The sequence below is a fragment of the Crocodylus siamensis genome, chromosome 1 (assembly GCF_052110815.1).
Source record: "Crocodylus siamensis isolate JL-2025a chromosome 1, ASM5211081v1, whole genome shotgun sequence".
NCBI lineage: Eukaryota > Metazoa > Chordata > Crocodylia > Crocodylidae > Crocodylus > Crocodylus siamensis.
In genome coordinates this window covers 288,788,729-288,810,580 of record NC_143395.1, presented here as the reverse complement: position 1 = coordinate 288,810,580, position 21,852 = coordinate 288,788,729, and the positions used below count along the sequence as shown (strand labels likewise).

General features: G+C 40.4%; 1 protein-coding gene across 4 annotated transcripts in view; it reads right to left on the bottom strand.

The window, feature by feature from the left end:
• Positions 1-14,062, bottom strand: part of MXRA5 (matrix remodeling associated 5) — a 30,333-nt gene extending 16,271 nt beyond the window's left edge. For 2 of the 4 annotated variants that reach the window (XM_090064106.1, XM_090064123.1), the window contains exons 1-4: positions 13,427-14,062; positions 7,414-7,630; positions 1,436-1,565; positions 810-1,200 (exon numbers count right to left, since the gene is read on the bottom strand). In XM_090064106.1, coding sequence (XP_089920232.1) covers positions 810-1,200; positions 1,436-1,565; positions 7,414-7,601 — 709 coding nt within the window. In that variant the 5' untranslated portion in view covers positions 7,602-7,630; positions 13,427-14,062. Of the gene's footprint in view, positions 1-809; positions 1,201-1,424; positions 1,566-7,413; positions 7,631-13,426 lie in introns of those variants that run through there. The other 2 variants (XM_090064112.1, XM_090064132.1) reach the window with 2 other exon arrangements.
• Between the last annotated feature and the right edge of the window lie 7,790 nt (positions 14,063-21,852).

Genomic DNA, 21,852 nt, shown 5'->3' with positions numbered 1-21,852 from the left:
AAGATATTGATCTTCATAGATTAACTGTGGCAAACCATAATCACATATGTTCCTTCCCAATTGTTGCAACTTTCCAGATGTATCTCCTAGTCCTAACCCCCTCTTCCCTTTTTTCCCCTTCTCTGTTCTAGAGTTGAATGTATTGCTTCCAGTTCTCCAAATGTCTTCCTAGAAACAGCTTTTAATTCTCTGGGGGCACATCTACATGAGATACTACAAGTGCAGTAGACTTATTCTACCACATGTCAGTATGGCAGGAAAAAACCATGCTAATGTGCTAGTGCGCAGTAGAATTATTTTATTGTGCAGTACCATCACCTAAAGGGTGTGTGCTGTTGCTACTGTTCAGTAGTGCTGGTAATAACAGGTACTAACTAAATGCACAGTAACCACTGCATATTAATGCACATGTAGACATGCCCTAGGTAACTTTCATTTGAATTTATAACAAAAAAGCCAGTATTTTGGCTCTTGCACCATGGATATATTTTATGACTCCACCAACCTTTTTCATTTCTATTTTTTATTGCATTTTTAATGTAAAGGATTCATGATTCACCCTGTGATAGGATACTGAATTTAGCTAAAGATTCATAATTGCTTCTTGATTAAATTCCTGGTTATAATTTAATTAAGATGCTTGTTTTTAGTATAGTGAGAAAAACACAATGGCTCTTAGGAAAGTTACAAGATATAAGCAGTACAGCCCAGAGGATACTGAAGGGTTTCATATGGACAGCAGAGGCATGGCAAATTAATAAGACATTGCCATAGTCTTGAGCATAATAAATCACTCTTTTTTTCCTTACCTCCTGACATTTCATTCCAGTCAAGAAACCATTTCAAGTTGCAGTCACAGGACCAGGGATTTCCATGAAGATAAAGATTTTCCAGGAGTGGCATTCTCTGAAACATCCTTTCAGGCAGTGTCCTAATGGCATTTTCAGACAGGTAGAGGTGTCTTATTGTTGACAGTTTGAAATAATCAAAAACGATAAATGTTGAAAATGTGTTGGGATGCAGCTGCTGAATTAAGTTTCCTTCTAAATGGAGCAATCTCAAGGAAGTTAATCCATTAAAAGCATATGGGTGAATGAATTCAATTCTGTTATGGTCCATGTGCAATCTCATTAGGCTTGAAAGTCCTTGAAGTGTTTGGCCTGTAATGACTTTCAGTTTATTGTAACTAATCTTGAAAACCTAAAAAGACCAAGAAAGAAATAACTTATTATTCATAACAGGGAAACAGAGCAGAAAGATTTTTTTTAAATGGTCATTAATAAAAATTATCATGACATTACATTAGTATGGTTCAAAATCTTTTAATATATTTAAGAGTATAAGGGTCTTCCCACTAGACAATAAAAAAAATCCTACTTGTTTTTTCCAGTGAATAACTTGCAATTTATAATATTTAGAAATACCTGAGCATTACCTGTAGAGACACAAGATCTTTTAAAGCCCCATTGGGTATATTTTGGATGTCATTTCCATGAATCATGAGCAATTCCAGTTTTGTAAGCCCTGCAAATGAGTTTTCAGATATAGATTGTATGCTGTTAAACCTGGAAAACATGATAACATTTGGTTATATTTCTTTCATGACAGACTCTTATGAAAAGCTAAATATAAATTAATAAAATCTACATTTTAAAGAAACTGCAGATGAATCCTAATATGTATAGCTGAAGGACCAAAACTCACTATACATTTTTACAAGGCAAGTGTACTTAGCCCATATTTACATTAATGTTATTTTACCTTGATTTATGATAGTTTGGCCATAATTTAAAAGTAGACGCAATAAATGAGAATTTAAATTTTAAGAGCTGTTGGTTAGTATACTTTTCCATAAAGCTAACTTTTGTGGGAATGGTACAAGGAATGGCATGAAGCCAGTCTATGATGGCATGGAGACTGGCAAACCAGAGGATGAATAGTGTTGCCAGCAAAGCCACTAACAATAAATGAATAAAGTTTTGTGGAGAAAACTTTAAAAACAAACATTTGCCAAGCAATGCTTGATTCAGAAAACCACATATTAGCTGAAATGCTTCTCTTATTCTCATGATGTGAAATTGGGCATTGAATGAATGACATAAAATGTAGGGAATGACTTTCAGTTATAAAAATTGAGTCTAGAAACTTATTTTGAGACATAAAGGACAGAAAGGCTATTTGCTATTTCTACTTTCTGGATTGGCATGTCAAGAGCCATCTGTGAACATAGAAGCCTTAAGTTTGGATGCCCAATTTTGTATTTGGACACCCAGTACATAGGCACAAAGGCCAAGTGTACATGCTGATCTGGCCTCTAACAGCTGTGAATTACATTTAAAATATTTTTCAGGGTGAGTTTTAAACTATCAGTAGAGAATCAAAGACCACTGAGTCTGGAAGGGGTCTGAGAGGCAATCTAACCCATATTCTTGCCCCATGCACGAAGAAGATGAATTTGGATTTTACAGTATATGGTGTTCTTGATGGGTTTGGAGCTTACAAAAGATTTCTGTTTGCTGTTCTTGTTTCTTAATGCCATTTTAATCCTATCATAGAGCCATTTGGGCTGAAGGAACATCCATAAATTATCTCTTTTTAGACCCTCTGTTTCATTATTTCAGAATCATTTTCATTAAGAAAACAGCCTGCTCGATATACTTCCATTGCTTTTTTGTGCCTATTATGAAAAAATTCTAGTATGTATTTCTAGTCTGAAAACAAATGTGACAGCAAAGAAACACAAGTTGTATAGCCTACAAAAACATCTTTTATGCCAATGGAAAAAAAAAAACTACAGTACATTGCCGTACGATACACTACAGTGACATAGTGATCATGTGGGTCTACATGATTAGCAGCGGAACTGCCATAGCGGCACGCTTCCCCAGTATAGCGCACCGCTACAGTAACTTAGAGGTGAAATCTAACCATACATGGCACACATGGTGCAGTATGGGCAGTTACTGTGCCATGCTTTACTACTTCCAAAAGGAAAAACAGAAGCACGGTGCACAGCAACACTGCTGTATGGCAACATGTAGACACACCCTTAGGGTAGTATGTTCAAAAACAGCAACATGATTTAGGGGTCTACATCCTGTTTTCAAAAGTACCTTATGTCTATAATTTCAGAGGTAGTTAAGCAGGTAGGTACTTTTCTAGGATTTTCAACGAAAGCACTTTTATTGCCTCACTTCTATTGAATTCTATATCAAAATTGAAGATACGATCTAAAGGTCTAAGAATTTTTTTTAAATCGGTCTTATGTTCTATAAGTCATGTTGCAACCTCTGGAAATGCTTTCTCTGATTTATAGGACCAAATCATACAGCATGACAGCACAAGTTTTACTCATAAAAAATGGCTGCCTAAATAGAAATGATATAAAAGGAATACATATTTTGTAGACATGAAAGAGGACTGCTTATATAAAAATATTTTTACATTAAAGTCCCTTTTACATAAACATTTTTTTTATTTTATGTTTATTTTGTGCCTATTTCTTCTACATGCACAATTCAATCATGTAATGGGTGAATTGTCTGCAAATTCAAATTATGTGCCAACTATTGAGCTTTAAACACAGTGTTTCCTGGCAGTAGTTTTTAATAGAAAATGCCTCTAAAATGAGGGCATTGCCAAAATATAATTATTACTTAATATTTTTCAAACAGAGCATCTGCATCACAGTTAACAAAATGACATGTTCCATGTTCCAAATAATTTAACATCTAAATTTCACAGAGAAATATTGGGAATGTCTACATGTACACTTTAAAATAGGCAATAGCCTATTTTACTGCTTATTAAAACATCACATAAAAAGTGTTTAATTACACTAATGTACAGTAGTGGGCAACTGCGCATTAAGCATCATTTAAAAACTATGGACATTTGTTACTACATATAAGGCAGTATAATGCAGATTTCTTTAGTACCTCATATTGGAGGTACTAAATTTAATGTGCATTAGAAAAAGTGCCTTAATGCACATGTAGATGTGACTATGGAGAAGTAAAGGGAAGGGTGTGGGTGAGAAATGAAAAGACTGAGAGAAGGGGAGTACATATCCCATGTGTTCCTTGAAAGATCAGGCAATTGCAATTGAGAATAAGATAGGTCAACAGAGAGGTAATGGCACGGCTGTGGAAAGGTAATGGAAAGAACGTTTCAGAAAGGCTTTGAAAAAAAGGGTACATGGAAATTAATGTCATTCTGTCTGTAAAGAAAAAGGGAGAAAGCCTGAGTGAGAAAAGGGGACAAAGGAGTATCAAAACAAGAGTTAGCCATTGATCAGGGTGAGGGGTACATTGAGACATAGTGACTAGGCTGCATCAGAGTCATGTAGTACCTAATCAGTGGATGTGTACATGTGCACACTTACTGTGCAGTAACCAAAATTATTGCGCAGAACAGGCATATGTCTACATGTACATGCCTGTACTGCAGAGTAAATATGGTGACTTACACTGACTTGAGCATAAATTTGATACCTGCATCATGCAGGTATCAAATTTACACCCAATCAGTTATTGTGGAGTAATGCATGTGTAGTTGCCTTACTGTGCAGTAACACCATGTGCATGGACTGCTTAGAAGTAAAAATAGCACCAAGTCAATCCACACACAGTGTTAATGCATTGTAAAGCGTGCATGTATACATGCCAGCCTATTCCTGCTTACTGCACAGTAACTTATTGCATGGTAAATATAAGATAGTGTAAATGCACGTGTAAACACACCTTTGAAGATTAACTTGATTAAGAGATGTATATGCACCAGGAGGATGAAAGCAAGAGGTGGCTATGTGGTCAGAGAAGTGGAAAAACATTCAGTGATCTCATGGATGGAACTACGGAAATTCTACCAAAAATGTCTTGGATTTATTGGTAGCCTAGTAACTTGCCATAACTAACACTGAGAACCCCTGAAGAAAATTGCTTAATGTCTGCATGGAAAGAGTAATTTTATGTGAGACATCCATTTTCCTAAGTAGCCGGTGTCAGACATAAAGAACACAGCAAGAATATGTCTTAATATTTTTTCATTTATGCTTGCAATCTGTCCCGGCTATAAAGAAAAAAGAAAAGAGAAAGATAAAGGATAAATGATTAAAATGGATTAACACCCCCACCCCAAACAAAATTTAAAAAGTACAGACAAATGGAGAGAATAGCAGAATTAAACCTAGCCACCAGTGGAGAAGGGTACAAAGCGTAAGGCAGGCCATACACATTTTAAATGTACACACAACTGTTATTTGGGTGGTTAAATCAAGGAATACTGTAAATGGGTAGTAAATTACAGTTGGCTGATCTTTTTTGTCATAAATGAATACCTGGCATCCTATGGAAAGAAAAGCAAGCTAAACCAAAATTTTATATTCTATTTGGAGAGAGATGGATATGCAAGTTAGAAATAAAGTAGTGGGCTTTTGTACTATTTTACACCATTGTAATCCCCATGAAATGAAGTTACAGTAGCATAAAACTAATACAAAAATGACACATCAAGGTCAGACAGCCTGATGTGGAACAGCTTAACTCCTTCATTTAGTTAATCTAGATTCCCAAATAGTTCATATTACTACAGCAATATAAACAGTAAGACTCTGCTGATGAATATAGCTCATTAAATCATCTTAGACAGACGTGTAAAAAAGAGGCACTTAATTCTGTTTGTAGGCATTAATTTAGCTATTCAAACGTTTACATTCTTTTCGTTTAACTTGAGTTGGCAGTTTAAAAACAAGTCTGATTCTCTAGTGCTCTTTTATGACTTTGGTATCACAAAACAGCCATTACCCTGAGTTAATCTCCAGAAGGAATCTTTCTGTGTATTGGAATCCTCTGGGGTAGTAGTTATTATAATTACTTTTTCTGAAAGGGTAGGTTATATATACATGCATACACACACACACACACACACACACACATATATATGCATATATAGATATATATAGATATAGATGGTTAATAATGAATAAAGATCATTTTATAATCTAAAAGAAATCCACTAACAAGGATAAGAAGACCAAAGGAAGATGCTGATTTGCATATTTTTATATGTTTACATCCTAAGGCCAGTTAAGTCACAATAGTTTCGCCATTGACTTAAATCAGGCTAGATGTCATTTGTATATGTCTCAAAACAGCAGGATGGAAATGGGACATGAGTCATGTGCATAAGTATTTAACGCCTTCTTTGAAGAGACTCTAGAGGATGAAAAATTAGGCTAATTAAGCAACGCAAAAGAGGGGCAAATACATTTGCAGTGGCAACTTTAGTTTTGAATTTTCCCTTAATTTTGAGTTCTTGACTATTCAACATCAATGTTCTTTTAATACTGTTTTTATTTTTATACAATTTTTTTCAGCTAGGATAGTGACTCCTATTCATATTCAATACCTTTTATTTTCAGTCAAAGATGTAGGGCCAGTTAGAAAAATGCAAACATCTCAAGATAGAGTTTGGTCTCTATTCATTGCATCTTGCTTAGCAATAACTTTGAGACAACAGACTCAAATGACTCCTGATGTATCTTATCTGTTAGATTTATCATTTCATTCATATGTATTGGTGCATACAATTTTATTTTCTAAATGTGTACTGTTATAACATGATGCTGATAGCAAATGATCAGAAATACCCCAGACAAGAATTTGGAACTCTGAACTAGCCTGGCTAATTATAGTACTTATATATATATCACTCCATAGTTTCATTGCTTTCAAATGAGACCCAATGAAGGCTCAAAATCTACAAATGCTTTTTAGTTACTTCATACTATAGTATGATGCAGTATAGAAATGTTCCCTTTTTAAAAAGGTGTATTATTTGTTATACAGGATTAGTCTAAAAGATGTAGAATTTTTTTAACTTTAGTTGAACAAATATATCAATAACCTGAGTCATCCTTCACAAGTCAGAGAACGTTTTCCAGTTTCTAACTTATTTTGCAAACATATTGGCTACCATCACAGTTACCAGTTTCTCAATGGGTACAGCATTTTTTAAAATATGTCTTATTTATTCCAGATGTGGTACCAAATATTCTTTTACTATATTAATGGATATCTCTCAACCATATGTAATATAAATTATTCTATTCATTTGTATTGACCGTAAGGTAAAGATTCGCACTTACCCTCTTTATAAAATACTATGAAAAGACTTAAAAATAACTCCTATGATAAAAAATGCCCATTTATGTTTGACAATTAAAGTTGGACAGAACATTTTTTTTACCATTGACTGAGACATTAGTTTTAACTCCACAACTAATCGACCATCATTCACAATACAAAGCTATCTAAGGAGGACACACATCTCTCACCATGTAGCATACGTACAGATCTATATGGCATTATATACAAAGAATGTAAAACCATTCAGTAAAATTGCAATACTAACCCAAAATTGATTCTTTCCACATGTTTAGAAAGTCTTCCTGGAACAGCTGCTAATGACCGAAATGTGCAGTGAACCTCAGTGGGAACATAACAGGCACATGAGTGTGGACATGGAAATGCAATTTGTGGAAGCCCCAGAGACAGAATCAGCACCACGGAGAGTGCCACAAAATTTGCCCTCTTTTGCATCTTGTCAGCTTTCTTCTTTGTTTTACCTGCTTTATTCATAAAAGAAAAATGTTGTCAAAACACAGTTATTTACCATGATCACTTAAATTACATAAAAGACTTTCTGGCTGCTCTAGTTAATACAGAGGGGGTAAAAAAATGAAGAAGAGGCTTTTTACAAATTTATACATTCTGGAAGGAAAATTTTAAAAACCTGGTAGAACACAGTATTTTCCTTTCAGGTTATTTCCTATTTCAGAGTAATTTGTTTTTCTTATTCCCTTCAGTAACTATTTTTCCAGTATTATACCAATTTTATATTATCTATGGTGAAGCATTTTCTACTTTGGATTTGTATGTGGATAATATGTACAGGATATGGCATTCTCTGGCAGTTTATCTCAGAGAACTAGAAATCTGTGTAAGTGGTTGTTGGCATACCACAAACTTTCAACTTGATACTAGATAGTATTGTACAACGTCATTTGAGACAAAATTACCAATGGGAGCTATAGAAAACGAGGAATTCTAAAATCTAGACCATTATTTTGAAACCTAAATATGGATTTAGGAGGAAACAAGCCCCTAAATGTGAAAATTTGGCTTTAACTCATGTAACCAAAAATAATATTTAAACCAATAGTTTCAAAATTATATTTTAAACATCTAAATTCATATTTAAGCATACAAATAAATATCCTCATTGTACAAAATCTATTGAGAATGTCACTGGATTTAAGTACCAAGCATTTGCGAAAGTAAATTCAGTGGCTAAGTGTATCAGTTAAATGGCCTAGTTTCTGAGAAAAAAGTTACCAAAAATTTGGACCTAAATTTTAAAACCTTATGAAGAGCTTTGAGGCCTTCTGATGAAAGGTATAACAAAAAGTATATAATTATTACTCCTACTGTTATTATACAGGATAGCATAACAATGAGGGCAATGTTTGCAGTTCTGTTGTGACATGTTTATGACTACATTAAAATCTAATGTTTAATATTTTATTTTTTTATTTTAGTATAAAAGTCAAATTTCTTAAATGTAACTTTCTTAAATCTGGAAGCAATAAGACTCGGGATTTTTTCCACCAACTTCATATGCAAACCATTAAAACTCAAAGAAAGGATTAACCAAGATGGAGTTTTTTCTCAAATGCCTGTGGTTAAGTTTAAAAGATTATATAAAAACAAACAAACAAACAAAAAACTATTTTTGTGGGTAAAAACTATATACTTATTTAGGTGTTGTTCTCTTTAATGAAAATTACCAACCTGAAATATCAAATACTAACACTATTTTTCCTTTTTCATGATTCTTGCAGAAGTGACATCATCAGAACTTGCTCTATGATGCCAAAACAAACTTGGACAAATATTTTACCCATGTAGGGAAAAAGGGAAGGTAATATGAAATGTTTGAAGCATCCAAAGTTTCCTCAGTCCTATGGAAAGCTGAAAAATTCCAAATTCATACCTAATATTTATTAACTCTGGTTTATGCAATGTACTTAAACTCCCTAAATGATGTTTAAATCAGTAACTCACATGTATGCTTTTTATGAGAAGTGAAATAATCAAAAGATTTCCATGATTCAATCTACAATTGAAAATGGAACATTTGGTTTTGGAAATTGATACTTAAGTTTAGGAAACTGAAAGTAAAGTCTTGAAAGAGGCACCACTCCTTTTGCATGACCTGAAAGAGGATTTGACATGCCTTCCAAGAATCAAATGTTAGGCAAAGCAAATGAGCAAGCACAGGAAGCACCTTCCTAAGTAAACCTACACTTAGATATAGCTATCTATATATATCTTTCTATAGATATATATATACATAGATATACATGCACACACATATATCTATCTATCTATAGATATAGATATAGATACAAACACACAAACACACACACATATATAGTATAGGTTTCTTAATCGTTGAAGAAGTTATTGAACAAAACTGGCCTCAGGACTGACCCCTGGCATCTACTATATATATATAGTAGGTCAGTTCTGGGGCTGGTTTTGTTCAAAAACTTCAGGAACAACCTGGAAGATGGCATAGAGTGCATCCTCTGCAAGTCTGCAGATGACACCAAGCTGGGTAGAGTAGTAGATGCACTGGAGAGTAGTGCTAAGGTTCAGAGAGACCTCAACACATTGGAAGACTGGACAAATTGGTTAGATACTAGGAAGAACTTTCTCACTAGGAGGGTAGTAAAGCATTAAAAAAAGTCTACCCAGAGAGGTTGTGGAATTTCCATCCATAGAGGTTTTTAAGATCCGGCTAGACAAAGCCTTGGCTGGCATGACATTATTGGGAACAGTCCTGCTTTGAGCAGGGGGTTGGACTAGGTGAGCTCCTTAGGTTCTTTTCAACCCTAATTTTCTATGATTCTAGGATTTTATTATTCTAATAGTACACAGAAGTAGGCATTGGAAATACCAATGAGTGTGGAGTTGCCTTTTACCAGCAGGAGTCAATAATGGGATTATAGTGTTCAGAGGAACAGAGAGAATAAAACCAAGCAGCTAAACAACATGCCAAGGGGAGCAGGCATATGAGCAGCATGTGCAGGAGAGTTGGGTAGAAGGGGATAGGTTAGTACACAGAAGGTGAGAGGAGAACCAGTAGGCAACAAAGAATGTTCCTAGGAGCAAGAGAAGAAGCAAAACCCATGCATAGGAGCTGTCATGATTCCCCTGCTTTGGCAGGATGTTAAATCAATGTTGCCAGGGGCTACGCCTATATGAGACACTGACTGTACAGTAGTTCAGTAGCTACTGTGTAGTAAGTAGTGTTGCATGGCATGAAGCATGATGCGATGCTACTGTGGAGTAGTAACAAGCTACTGTGCAGTCAGCATCACCTAAAAGCCATTCAGCGACGCTACTATGCAATAACTCCAGTTACTGCACAGTCATTTAGTACTTGTGTATGCATTTAGTACGTGGATCATCCGTATCAAAACATGCCATACAACCATCATCTCAACTCTACATAAAAGTACCCTCAACTCTGGCCACATCTACATGTGGACTATCAGCATTTCTCAACCTGTGGGTCATGACCCACAAGTGGATCACCAGAATATATGAAAGGTTCATGATCATACTTTAAAAATGATCAACCAACTTTAAAAACTGATTCTCCTTTAAAGGAGAAAAATGTTGGAAATGGTGGCTTTTCCCCTGTAGGTTGGCAGAGTTCCAGCCTGCAAGAGGCTGCTTGGGCCCCACCATACCCTACATATACCCACCCCGTGCCCCACACACTGGAGGGCTGGGGCCTGAGGGAGTGCAGCAGGTCGGGAGTATGTGGCACCAGCAAGGCCAAGGGGCTGTTTTCTACTTAAAGTATTCACTGGGTTTGGATTGGCCATCATTGTTTACAAATGGGTCCTGGTCAGGCACGGTGCCAGCCTCTTCCTAGTGGGGGGGGCTGGGCCAGGGCCACCCCAAAATTCATCTTAATTCCCCATAGCCATTCCTCCCACCTCCACCACTGCCACCCACCCATTCCAGCATGCAGCCAAGCCTGCCCTGCTCTCACCCACTCTAAGCCCAGCCCCGGCCCAGCCTCCACACTGGGAAGAGGCTGGCACTGCCCTTGCTGGGAGCATAGCACTTTTGTGAGCTTAGCTGCATGGGGTAGGTGAGTGAGCTCAGCTGTGCAGGGTAGGTGGGTGGTGACAGCGCTGGGAGGGGTGGCTACAGAGGGGCTAAGGCAAATTTTGAGGTGGCTATAGCCCCCCCCACAATATCCCCTAGTGCTGTCCCTGGTCCTGGTATAAAAAGGGTTAAAAACCACTGGACTAGATGACCTCTGGAGGCCCCTTCCAGCCCTGCTTTCCTTTGACTGTAAGTCTCTTCACCAGGCAGCAGGGCCAGTGGAGTGTAGACAGTGTGAAAGAAGGATGCATAGCAGAGAAGAAGGATGGGGAAGCATGTTCATGGAAGCAAGAGGAAAGAGACAGGATATAAGGGAGAGGAGAGAACAGTCAGAGAGAAAAAAATGCTATTTCCCCCTGAAAAAAAGAATAACTGTATTCAGCCTTCTTCAAATGCAGGCTCTCTTCTCAATTCCTTGCCCTTGGAGCACTTGCCATCAGGCTCCAGAGAGAGCAGGGGCAAGGAATAGGGAAGCAGGAGAGAGCAGGGGCCAGGAGGTAAGCTCCCTGATAACAAGGTTCTTTGGGTAAATGTGATAACTTTTTTTGGACCAACTAAATAGTTGGAAAAAAATGTCCTTTGCAAGCTTTCGGGCACGAACACCCTTTTTCAGGCGTAGGGAGAGTCTCCTGGTGCCTGCAGAAGGGTGTTTGTGCCCCAAAAGCTTGCAAAGAACAATTTTGTTTTGCAAAGGGTGGAGTTGGTCTAATAAAAACATATCACATCTACCCACAGATGTGATCCACCTTGTTTGCCTATATCCTTAGACCAACAGGGCTGCAACCAACAACCCTCAACTCCCTGCTGAGATGTGCAGCCACCCCCTCTCCCCCCCAGTCACACAGCTATTGCTATTGCTATCGCTATCGCTTCCCGGATTAGCCTTCACTAGTCACACAGCACAAGGGATGCCCAGGGAGAGGCCCGGAGGCTGCCCGCCCCGAGGGCACGACGCTCCCCCGTCCCGGGCAGGGACGCTCCAGCCCCGGGGCAGGCCCGTGTGTCCGCGGGCAGCGCGGCTCAGGCCGGGGGCTGCGATTGGCTGCTTCCCACTATTGGGAGCTGGGGGGAACCAATCGGCTTCTCTCGCCAGGTGCTCCGCCCCCCCCCTCCAGGCCCGCTGGGAGCAAGGACAATGCCGGGCGGCAGCGCCGGGGGATGCTCCGAGGCCGCGGCTGCTGCGGGGCGGGCTGCCCTGAGCCCCCCTCCTCCGGCTGCCCGGGCTGGCAGCTCTCCCCTCCCGCTGCCTGTCCCGCTACTTTCGTTCTGGTTTTGCCTGTAGGATGCCAAGCCAGCGCTTGTCCCCGCGGGGGCCCCAAGCTTGCTGAGCAGTGGGGAGCCGGGAGGGGGATGCTGCCGATGACTTCCCCAGCTCCACTCCCCGCAAGCAGCCGGCTTCCTGCAGCGGCGGCCAGGGGGGGTGGGGGCTGCTTTCTGCCCTCCACTGTGCTGCAAGACAGATGCTTTCCATTAGGGGAGAAATGGCCCTCCTTCCCAACGGGAGCGACTGCAACCCCCCGCCTCCCGCGGCGGAGCTGAGTCAGCACTTCACCTCCGCAGCGCCAGGCTTTTGGAAATGAAACACCCCCCAGCGAAAAGCGAAAAGCAAGAAAGAAAAGCCCCCGAGCAGTCTTCCACACCAGGCTGGTTTCCAGCCCCGCCCCTGTGCTTTGCAAGCGTGCCAGGGCAGTGCCTCTCGGCCCCGTGGGCACCTCCCGAAGGCGGGTGGCAAGAATCCACGAACGGGTCGCGAACCAACTTTCAACATGAATTCTCCTTTAAAGGAGAAAAGTGCGGGAAACGGTGGCTTTTCTCTTGCAGCCCGTCCCAGCCTGCAAGGGGCTGCTTGGGCCTCCCTTGCCCGCACCCCCACACACTGGGGGGCTGGGGCTGGAAACTAGATCCCCCCCTCCCCCTGCTTCCTTTTTTTCAGGTGTAATGGCAACAACTGTTTGCTTTGCCTAAATAGAGGGTGTGATTCAGCATCCTGAGGTGCTGCCTGAGGGCAGTGGGTCGGGAGTAAGGGGCACCCATGTACACAGGGGTCCTGGTTCCAAACAAAGTCGAGAAGCACCGTGCTGGGGAACCAGCCCTTTTTGCCCCCTCCGTTTGATCCCTCCCATCTCCCCCCTCCCCCCCCCCGCCCTTCAAGGCCAGACGCGATGCAACACACGTACCTGCAGCAAAGGGGCTCACAGCGCTGTGTCCGCAGCGCCCATCCTCCTCACGGGCTGCCAGCGGGGGAGAAGGCTTTCCACAGCCTGCACCGGCTCGGCGGGGCTTGTCTCAGCGCAACCCCCCTCCCCTCCAGCCGCTTTCCTTCCGCGTGCTCTCGGGGTACCCAAGACCCAGGAGCTCACCCCAGCCCCAGGAAGCCCGGCCTGGGACTCTTCATGCCTTGTCAGTTGGCAGGTGGGACATCATCCACGGCTCCGGAAGAGCGAGCCCCTCCATAGAACTGCTGGATAGAGAGAGATATAGAATAGACGCAATATATTCTGTATAGACTCTCTCTCTCACATACGATATTATGTGTATCTCTAGGTAGCAGAATGAATCCAGGGATCTCTCGCTCCTGGAGGAAAAGATGGGACAACACAAGTCGCTTCACGCCGCCCGGTCACTTCACAGGCACTTGGGGAAGCTCTGAGAGGGTGAAACGGACGAGGGTGAAATTGAGGCGGTCTGCCCCCTCAGCCAGACCCAGCTCAGGCAATCGGCATGGGGAGACAGCGCCCGGAGCACTGGGCAAGCAATGCCCTGCTCCGGCTGCGGCTCCGCCTCCGCCTCCCGGCTGCTTGTGCGGCGCGGTTTGAAGTAGGGGGGAGTAGCTGATCTTCTCTTCTTTCTCGGTGGGCGGCTCTTCAGAGAGGGGCTGGTGGGGAGGGAGCTGAGCGAGGGAGCTGCCGAGCGAATTGAGCCCTTGCTGGGGAGCCCCACTCATCTGGGGCGAGGCGGATGCCTGGAGTAAAATAACTCAACCCCTGCCCCCTGCATTCCAGTCCTTACACCAGTTTCTTGCGGACCCAACTTTTGTAGTGGGACTTAAATGCAAAAGGTCGCACCTCGTGCTGAGTCCAACAAACTGTTGACCTTAGGATGCTACATCACACCCTCTGTTTAGGCAAAACAAATAGTTGTTGCCATTACACCTAAAAAAAAAGGAAGCAGGGGGAGGGGTGGAGTTTAGTTTCCAGCTCCTCCTAGCACAAGCAACTGTCAAATGTACACCAAAATCTGCAGAGAGTTGAGATTTGTCTGACTCTTATTTCTGTTATTTAACTAGGTATGCAGAACCCTCCCAGACATCCAAACCCAATTTAGTTTGACTCATTGCAGGGAACTCTATCCAATGTGTAGCTCCTGCTCAATCCAGTTAAATCTATAGGGATTGGAACTCCTCCACAAAGCCAGAGAAATAACCATAGAAATAGACAGCACAGTAGCCAGAAATGTCTGGTAATGGAATCATGTTGTGGTAACAGCTTAGGGGAAAAAAAGTTGGCACTAGAAGCCACCTACTGTTGAACCAGCCAGTGTTTGGAGTTGAATCTCTAGTCTCTAACACAGACATAGACAAACATAGTCACATCAGTCTTACTGGAAAAATCCAGAGCCTCCCCAAAACCCTATCCAAAAGATATGGATCCAGCCATATCCTGCTATTTAAATACACAATGGGTGCATCCTGACAAGTGCATACATGCAGTGCCGCACATTTCCTGCTGGACAAATAGTGGCACATATTTGTGCCGCCGCTATTTGTTCCCAGGAACACTCCTGCACTTGCACTCCCGTGCTCAGCAAAGTGACCCAGAGTGGGAAAGGGAAGCTGGGGCCAGCACCTGTGTTGGCCCCAGCTGCTTTCCTGGGGGCCTCCCCAGGCAGCAACAGTGCTGAGCAGGCTACTTGGAGGCTGGCTGGTTCTGGCGAGCCAAGCTGCCTTTCTTGTGATGCATGCTGGTGGTACATGCTGCTGCTGCATGCGCCATGCCATTGTTTTTAGTAGTGGTTTTTGGTTTTTTTTACACTAGGATCAAAAAACACGGCAAGTGGATGCATGTGCACTGCATGCAGTTTACAGCACCTGAAACTTCTTTGAGGCACAGTAAACCACACATGCGCATTCATCTGGGATGTGCCCAATGACAACAGCCCATGTCAATCTTGTCAGACATTCCAGATCATCATTTGTCATGGCTCAGCTGCACCAGGAAATCCAATTTGCATCATCATCATCATCATCATCTATCTGATTTCAGGTGATATATGTCAGATAAATCCCAGCATTCTCCTTTACAGATATCAAATGTAGCTGATACCATCACACAAGAAAAAACACAGATCTTGGTATATTAGACATAAGAGAATTGCAGAAGTGTCTGCAACATCTTGAGCCATTTGAATCCAGTCAGGTTTTTGGCTCTGAATTCTCAAATTCTATTGCTTAAAAAGAAATTATAGTCATTGCCATTATCTCATAAAAATCTAGACCCTAACTTAACCTGTTAAAGAATGCCACAAAAAGAATCATCTTTGACACCTGAATCTTACTGTATGAACCAATTTTTGGCTTTAATCATATTTTACAAACATACAACAGATGTGGCTCTTGCAAACACACAGAAAAAAATCTGGTCCCCCAACTCACTCCACCACAACAGCATAGCAAAAAACCTGTCTATACCATCTGGATCTAGACAACTTTTGATTCAGAGCCCAAAACTGTGTGTTCCAATCAGACAAATGAGCTAAACTTCAATATGAGGTCAGAGCCACATTTTCAACTGTGGAACTATTTAGAAAATCTTGCCATATATTTTTGGTGCCTAAACTGGAGCTGAAATCTTTTGAAAATTCTAGTCACTGTGGAGAACAATTGATACTATTCAACCTTTTCCAAAAGTAATAGAAAAGACTATATGCAGAATCCAATTTTTACTGGAGCTTGCTACTATACCATATTCTATCAAATTTTCCTGCCCTTCCAAATTCTATTATTTATAGTCAGTTTTGGTATGTCAATAAAATCTGAATCTAATAAATTTACAGGGAAAAGATTTGGCATTTTGATCTATATGAAGGCCCCAATTCATATATTTTCAAACTGCAATGACAAAAAAGTAATTTTGGCATGAGAAGTAATTTTGAATAAGTAGCATTTTTTAGTAGTTTATTTTTACAAAAAATGCAGGATTTGTTTTCAACTAATCACTTGCTCAGGGTTTTTGGTAAACTGTTTGAAAATAAAAAGCACATGTAGGTCTACACAAAGGAATTGTAGGTTACACAATTGCCTATAATTCTATGCTGGTTGTACAAGTAGATGTGCTACTGATTCCTAAGGTACTACTTTGAATGGCCTTATTATTCATCAGGTAAACCATTGTCTCTTACTTGTAATCAAATAACAACACTTGAACACTTTTCCCTGCTTCTTCTGTTACTGATGCACATACAGAGGCAATTTTTACTTTTAGTATTTCCTTTCCTTAATTTAAAAGTATGTACTGCTAAATCACAACTGCTGTCCCACACATGTGAGAAGCTAATTTTCCAATGGTACATGGGAAAGGCAAGCTTAACTTTACTGTTTAAAGTAAATAGATTGTCCTTTTCATATTAAAACTCAAAACTCATTTACATAACAGGATCTATTTACTGGAAATTAGGTCAACGGAGTTCAGATTGGAAATAAGATTCAGAAACTCTGGAACAGATTGTGAAAGAATGTAGCAAACTGTTACTTAGAGTTTTTAATTTGGGACTGGATTTATTTTAAAAAGTTGTGAAGTAACTCAATCACTAGATATTGGGCTACATTATATAGTCGAAGGGAATTAAAGTATGAAAACAGCAGTTTAAATCAACAGTGTTTAAACAATTAAAATATATGTTAAGATTACGTTAATGGTAAACAGCATTTCATTTGAACAACTTTCACTACCAGTCATTGACATATACATCACATAAAGCGTATTACTAGTTCATGAGCTGAACAATATCTGATTTGACAATAAACTTTCCATCTGACTTCAGAATACTAATTTTACTTATTACAACATTTTGCAAGGATGTATGATTAAATTTGGCTGAATATAAGTAGGTCAAAATGCAAGATGTGGGTGTATGGTGATAGCTATAGATCTGGACAATTAGGAAGTTAAGAGAAAATGGAAAAAAAAGACAGTGTCTAGCAAGATCTGAATATTGGATTGGGTTATACATATATGACTGTTTATCAGGTCTGGATTTTGGGATGCTGTCTAACAGGCTATACTATAAATTGGGAGATCTACAGTTAGTGTAAATCACTATAGCTTACTGAAATCAGTTGAATGATGCTAATTTATATGAGTCAAACATTTACCCCATCTCTGCTTCAGATTATGCAGTTTGGAGTTGAGAGTCCAAAACTACTAGGTTAGGCAATATGCAGGCTTCAGAGATAGGAGTCATAGACTTTCTGGAATTAGTAAATATACAGATTTTTGGTGTGTTGAAACTGATGTATTAGCAATAGTATGTAAAGTCTAGAAAAACGCTGAAACTAGTAAGTTCTCTGGAACGAATATTATACAAGTTTTGTGGTCCTTTTGTTTTTGTAAATATTGGGGTCAAGCCTTTTTTATCTCTTCTCTTTAGATGGCAGAATTCGGAGATCCAAAAATCAAAATTAGCCTAGACACAACAGGATCCATGTTCCACCGATATGGCATTGTTAACATTCTATTTCCATTAATGGATTAGATTCTGCTTTTTCTAATGGAATCATACCTCTTCAGTTTAAGTGGGATTTGAGAGTTTGGTCACAGTCAAAGTGAGAAATCAAACGGCAAGTATCAGGCAAAGAGGAAACCAAAATGTCTGGGAGAAATGGAAGTGTGGGACAATGGTGGACTAGGGAAATCAGGTGTGTATGCCTAGCTTGAATTAAATGGGAATGGAATGTGTTTGTATAAGGAAGCTGCAATTTAATGACATAACAGGTGGTCTTGGAGATTTTGAAAAATCACTTTCCACACCTGAAACAAAGAAATAATGTCCTAAGACGAGCAGAAAGTATTGAAAGGTGGAACTAACTGGTTTAGAGAAGCATGAGTTTCATAGGCAACAACCTATTTTGTCAGATGCTATACCTAAGACAGTGAGGTAATGTGAACAGTTATATTACTAGGGATGGGCATAGTCATACATAAATCCTCTTTCTTTTTATACTCTTTTGCCTGAATTTAGAGTATCTGCTTAAATCAGGGAAGTATCATGGTTATATGAATTAGGAGCTGATTCTTTATAAGGTAGATTCATCTCTGACTAAACCATCCCTGCCATGTCTAACTTGCTTTTGAAATATTCCAGAACTTCTCTAGGTAGCCTGTTCAAGCACTTGACTAACACTGTAGTCAGAAAGTTACTCCTAATCTCCAACCAAAATTCCCCCTACCGAAGCATGAGGTGCTTGCTCTTAGTCCTATCCCCTACAGCCACAGAGAAAAGCTTATCTCCACCTGTTTTATAATTGTTCTTCAGGTATTTGAAGACTCTTACCAAATCCCCCCTCATTCTTCTCTTCTGGACTAAATAGCCCTAGTTCTGTCAGCCTTTCCTTGAAAGTCTTATCTCCCAGGCCTCTGCTTATTTTTGTTAATCTGGACTCTTTCTAAATTGTTCACATCCTTATTGAAGTGTGGGGCCCAAAGTAGACTCCAGTACTCCATACCAGTGCTGAACAGAGGAAAAGAATCACTTGCCTTGATCTGCAAGTGACACTCCTGTTCAAACAACCCAGGAGATGCTGTTGACTATTTTTTACACCAGCAGCCTGTGGTTGGCTGATATTCAGTTTATAGTCCATCATAGCCTTCAGGTCCTTCTCTGAAGACTGCATCCTAGATAATCATTCCCTAGTCTATATTTGTACATGAGGTTATTCCATCCCAAATATGGGACATTGTATTTCTGCTTGTTGGATCTCATGTGACTGATTGTGAACCATTCCTCCAGGATATCCAGGTCATTCTGGAACCTATTTCTGCCCTCCAGAGTGTCAGTAATTCCTCCCAATTTGATGTCATCTACAAATTTGATAAGTGTGCACTCAATCCAATCCCATCTTTTAAATAATTAATGAAGATGTTGAACAATACTGAGCCCAGGGCAGACCCCTGGAGGACTCCACTTGATGCCTCCTCCCAGTCACACATTGAGTCATTGAGGACTGCTCACTGAGTATGGTGATCCAACCAGTTATGTATCTGTGTTACAGAACTTTCATATAGTCTGTATTTTCTTAGCTTGTTAACAAGAATGTTGCGGGAGACAGTGTCAAAAGATCAAGTCAAATATGCCATGTCCACTGTTTTCTCTTCTCATCCACAGAGCCTGTGACTTTATCTCGGAAAGATAGCAGGCTGGTCAGGCATGACTTGTCCTTGATGAATCCATGCTGACTGTTCCAAATCACCTTGTTCTTGTCTAGGTGTTTTATAATGGGTTCCTTGAGGACCTCTTCCATGATCTTTCCAGGCATAAAGGTCAGGCTTACTGGCCTGCAGTCCTCCAGATCCTCATTTATCTTTTTCTTGAAGATGGGCACTTCGTCTTTTTCCCTATCTCTGTTGCCAAGTGCATTTGTCATCTTGTAGCTGCCCTTATTTATGAAAACTGAAGTGAAAAAGGCATCATCTGTAACTGGATTGCCTTCTATATGCCATCTCAAATTATGCTTTGACTTTCCTAATTTTCTCCTTGCATGCCTGTGCTATATGTTTATACTTTTCCCTAATACATGACAAAGTTTCCCATTTTTATAGGATTCATTTTTGAGTTTCAACTCCATGAAGAGATTGCTGTCTAACCAGGTTGGTCTCTTGTTGCACTTCCCATTTTTATGCCTCATTGGGACAGCTTACTCCTGCACCCTTAAGTGAGCCTTGTTAAAGCAAAGCCAGATCTCCTTTTCCCCTCAGACTTGTCTCTCAAAGGATCCCGAATTTGTAAAATTCTGATTTCTTGAAGTCCAATGTCCTTGTTCTGTTGCTCTCCTTCCTTTCTCCCTTCAGGATCTTGAACTTTTTCATTTCATGGGCACTGTCACCCAAGTTACTTTCCACCTTCACATTCTCAATCAATTCCTTCCTGTTTATGAGTAGTGAGTCAAGAAGACTCCCCCCTCATTAGCTTTTTTACACTCTGATTCACAAAGTTATCGCCAACACATGCCAGGAACTTGGTTGACTGCTTGTGTACTGCTATTTTTTCCTCCCAGCAGATGTCCCAGAGTTCTCCATGAGAACCAAGGCCTGTGGTTTGGGAGCCTTCATCACTTGTTTAAAGAAGATCTCATCTATTTTGCCCTCTTAGTTTGGAGGCCTGTAGCATCCACACATCCTGGCATCCCCCCCTGCTGCTCTCTCAAAGAGGCTTTCAACAGGTGTACCTTCCACTTTGTACTGCACCTCAGATCATGTGTACATCACCTTTATATATAGGGCAACACATCCTCCTTTTCTCCCCTGCCTATCTTTCTTAAAAAATGATACCCATCTATATGCATATTCCAGTCATATGAACTATCCAACTATGTCTCTGTAATCCCAATTACATCATAATACTGTGATTGTACTAAGACGTCCAATTGTCCTGTTTGTTTCCCATACTTCTTGCATTACTGTATAAACATTTCAGGTATATGACTAGCCTATCCTCTCCCTAAGAATGTTGCTAAGGTTTCCATTACTGCATTTACTTACTAAGTTTTTTCAAAGTGTCCATGCTCTTTACTTACCTCTGGATTTTTGTAAATCTAGCTTAAAGCCCTCTTCACTTCTTTAGCAATCCTGTGTGTGAAGACAGTCTTCCTTCTCTTCATCAGGTGGGCCTCATCTTTTCCCAGCAGTCCATCTTTCTGGACTGTGACCCTATGGTCAAAGAAGCCAAAGCTCTGCTGGCATTTACACAGCTATCTGTTGATCTCTAGGATGTGTCTGCCTCTTTTTGAGCCTAACTCTAGATTTCTAAGATCAAAGACCACCTCAACCCCCGTCCCCCTTCAGCCTCATGCCCAGAGCCATAAAGTTACTTTTGATCTGCTCAGAGTTGCTCCTGGCATCATTAATACTCACAAGGATGAGCAGGATAGGATAGCAGTCAGAGGGCCAGATGAGTCATGGCAACCTGCACCAAAACTGTCCACATTATGTCCGTAAAGTGCAGTTCTTCTAGGAACTGGTCTTTAAATGACATTTCTTTCCTGCTGTGTTTGGTTCAAGTCATGGGCAAAAGAGAGAAAAGGGTGGAGGAGGGAGTGCAGGAGGGCTAAAAGTCATGGATGGGGAATTATGGGATTACTGCTCAGCCCCCTGGAGTGAGTGGGTAAATTCCAGGAGTGTTGGTTGTAGCCATGTTGGTCTATGGACATAAGTAGACAAGGTTCTTTGGATAAATCCAACATCTTTTATTAGACCAACTCAAATAGTTGGACAAATTCTTCTTTGAAAGCTTTCGGGTACTATTACCCTTCATCAGTTTCAAACACTGTAGAGAAAGATGGGCTAGCAGGTAAGTAGGGTCCCTCTCAGAGTTGCACGTTCAACTTCCAGGC